Source organism: Echinococcus granulosus (assembly GCF_000524195.1).
Source record: "Echinococcus granulosus chromosome Unknown EG_S00224, whole genome shotgun sequence".
NCBI classification, from domain to species: Eukaryota; Metazoa; Platyhelminthes; class Cestoda; order Cyclophyllidea; family Taeniidae; genus Echinococcus; species Echinococcus granulosus.
In genome coordinates, this window is record NW_020170604.1 from 75,697 (window position 1) to 77,919 (window position 2,223).

General features: G+C 42.0%; 1 protein-coding gene across 1 annotated transcript in view; it reads left to right on the forward strand. All coding sequences in view use genetic code 11, as the record gives it.

Annotated features, from left to right (window-relative positions):
• Positions 1 to 388, forward strand: part of EGR_10484 (hypothetical protein) — a gene marked incomplete at both ends in the record, with an annotated part of 2,374 nt that extends 1,986 nt beyond the window's left edge. Inside the window, one exon of the mRNA XM_024499733.1 lies at positions 246 to 388. Coding sequence (XP_024345862.1) covers positions 246 to 388 — 143 coding nt within the window. The remainder of the gene's footprint in view (positions 1 to 245) is intronic.
• Between the last annotated feature and the right edge of the window lie 1,835 nt (positions 389 to 2,223).

Below are 2,223 nucleotides of genomic sequence, written 5' to 3' on the forward strand. Positions count from 1 at the left end.
GTACGATAGAACGCGGTCTGCCGATCAGAGTGCTGTAGAACAAATAAATCTTTAGAAAGGAGTCAAATTCAGCATTCAAATGCGCTTCAGTGGAGTTCTTTAGATGTAAGTGGACCATTACCGACTGCCGTTCATTGTAAATGTTTTGTCTGGGTAGACTATACGTGTATTTGTTGACTAGGCCCTTTTATTCTTCACTGCACAGGATTGACTAGAAGGACAAAATAAATTTTGATGAAGCTTAGTGCGCTTATTTGTAGTCAAAAGATATTCTAAGAATTTATTTCAAAGACGAAGCAAAAATGACGAAATCGAAGTGAATTATTTTGCTGAGAGCAAATTCATTCCATTTTCAAGGCATTGGAACTGTAACACATCACTTCTTTGACCAAGTTTAATACCCACCATCGCCACTATGAGTTATTGTTAGGAGAGATGACATTTCGATGCTGCCTTGCTCAAAATCTGTCCCAGTTGTTTTCATGTTATTTGTTTACTTGCGAGACCAAGTAAAATATAACACGTGACATGATTGAATCGTGATTATCCCCTAGTCTCCTGATTACCTTACTGTTTCTGTAAATACAGCCACCTATTTTAACGAAAGGCAAAATTAATCAGTCACCAACCTTGTGTAGCGAAAATTTGGTCTGGATGGATTGAGCGAGATGAAAGTACGAGAGGTGGGCATAGGAGAGAGATAAAGGTGGGTAGATAGAGCCCTGTGGCACTTCCTGAAAAAATAGTCAACCCTCTAGCTATCTAGAGAGATATGTATTCATTTGCTTGATGGTATTGCTAGTTTTAGGTGCACAACGTTTTCACCAGCACCAAAAACAGGGCACGCAAGGGGCCTCTCCACCTATTGATTTCAGTAGCATAGGCATGCACAAGCAAATAATGGTTTACGAAATCATTTCATTACTTTAAATTTGGAATCCTTTTTTCAAAAGCAGTCAAAGCGCAGAGTCTTCTAGGAGACAATAGAGCTTTTTTACTGTTCCCATGTTCTTCCGTGGCGTAACGGCTTTCTGTAGAGCAACATCTGGTTGAAGGTGATTTTGCAGCGTATGGAGAGAAGGCGGCTTTCAAATCTCACCGCTAAGCAGATTTGAGGAGAGAAGTAGGCTTGTTGACGTGGGGCATAAAGGCATTAGAGGAGAGTTTGCGATGAGTGAGGCATGACGGGTGATGTGTGCTGAGACAGAGGAAGCTGCGATGTCGCATTTAGTGAGGGCAGTCGGAGCATGCGTTAGTTTTTGGCTGGCTCTTTGTCACTGATGGTGTTGACGTCGATGTGGAGGTTGGCATAATTCCTTTCTTTCAAGAGCAAGTCAGCGCATTTGAATTGCAGGAATCGTTCCTTTTTTGATCTCGACTCCGGAGAGTTGACAATCAAACGCATCACTGCTCCGAATTTATAGCTTCCTCGTGACCACTTACTAGCTTACGCACTCACTTAGCCAATAAACACACCTTTCACTGTCGTCCATATACGCTCTAATGCCATTCGCCGATGGAGACACATATTTACTCCATGACTACTCATTGCAAATAAATGGCAGTTACCACTTGTGTGATTATGCATAGCAAGGCAAAGAAAGTCATCAGAATGTGGAGGGCATTGGTGGAGGCCAAATAAAAGAAATCGCAATTTCTACATAACTCTTCAACTAAGAAAATAATGTATCATTCTGGGCAAGTGCAGACAAGTGGAATATTCCTCATTGAGCACGTCACCTGATTGTACCTTAGATGAATGACGATTAGGATCCACCCTTGTCACAATAGTGCTGCAGTTTTGTCCGTTAACCATTAAACTTGCACACACCTTTCACAAGCCTTTTTAATTAGCTTCAGGAGCGCCTAATTGGATAGCAAGAGGGGCAATTGTGGCATGAGCCTGATAGATGGGTCAAGAGAAGCATAAGAAAAGGTCGATGCGCGTTTGGATGCCATAGCCTTTGCTTCTGTGCCAGGTCCAAGCAATCAGAATGGAGACTGTTGCGGTGATTGAGACCAAGAAAGCTTAACATCATTTGCAGTGAACTCACTTGCAATGAGCCTGTGCCCGTGTTCTTGTACAGCAGACTAACGGTCTCAGAATCTAGTGGTACCTTCTAGAAAATCCCACAATTAAAAATCAAATCGTAGGGAAATCGATTCATGCGGATATGAGAAATAAGAACAGAAGCATTTTCTAGGTGTTACAGCCAACTTCAG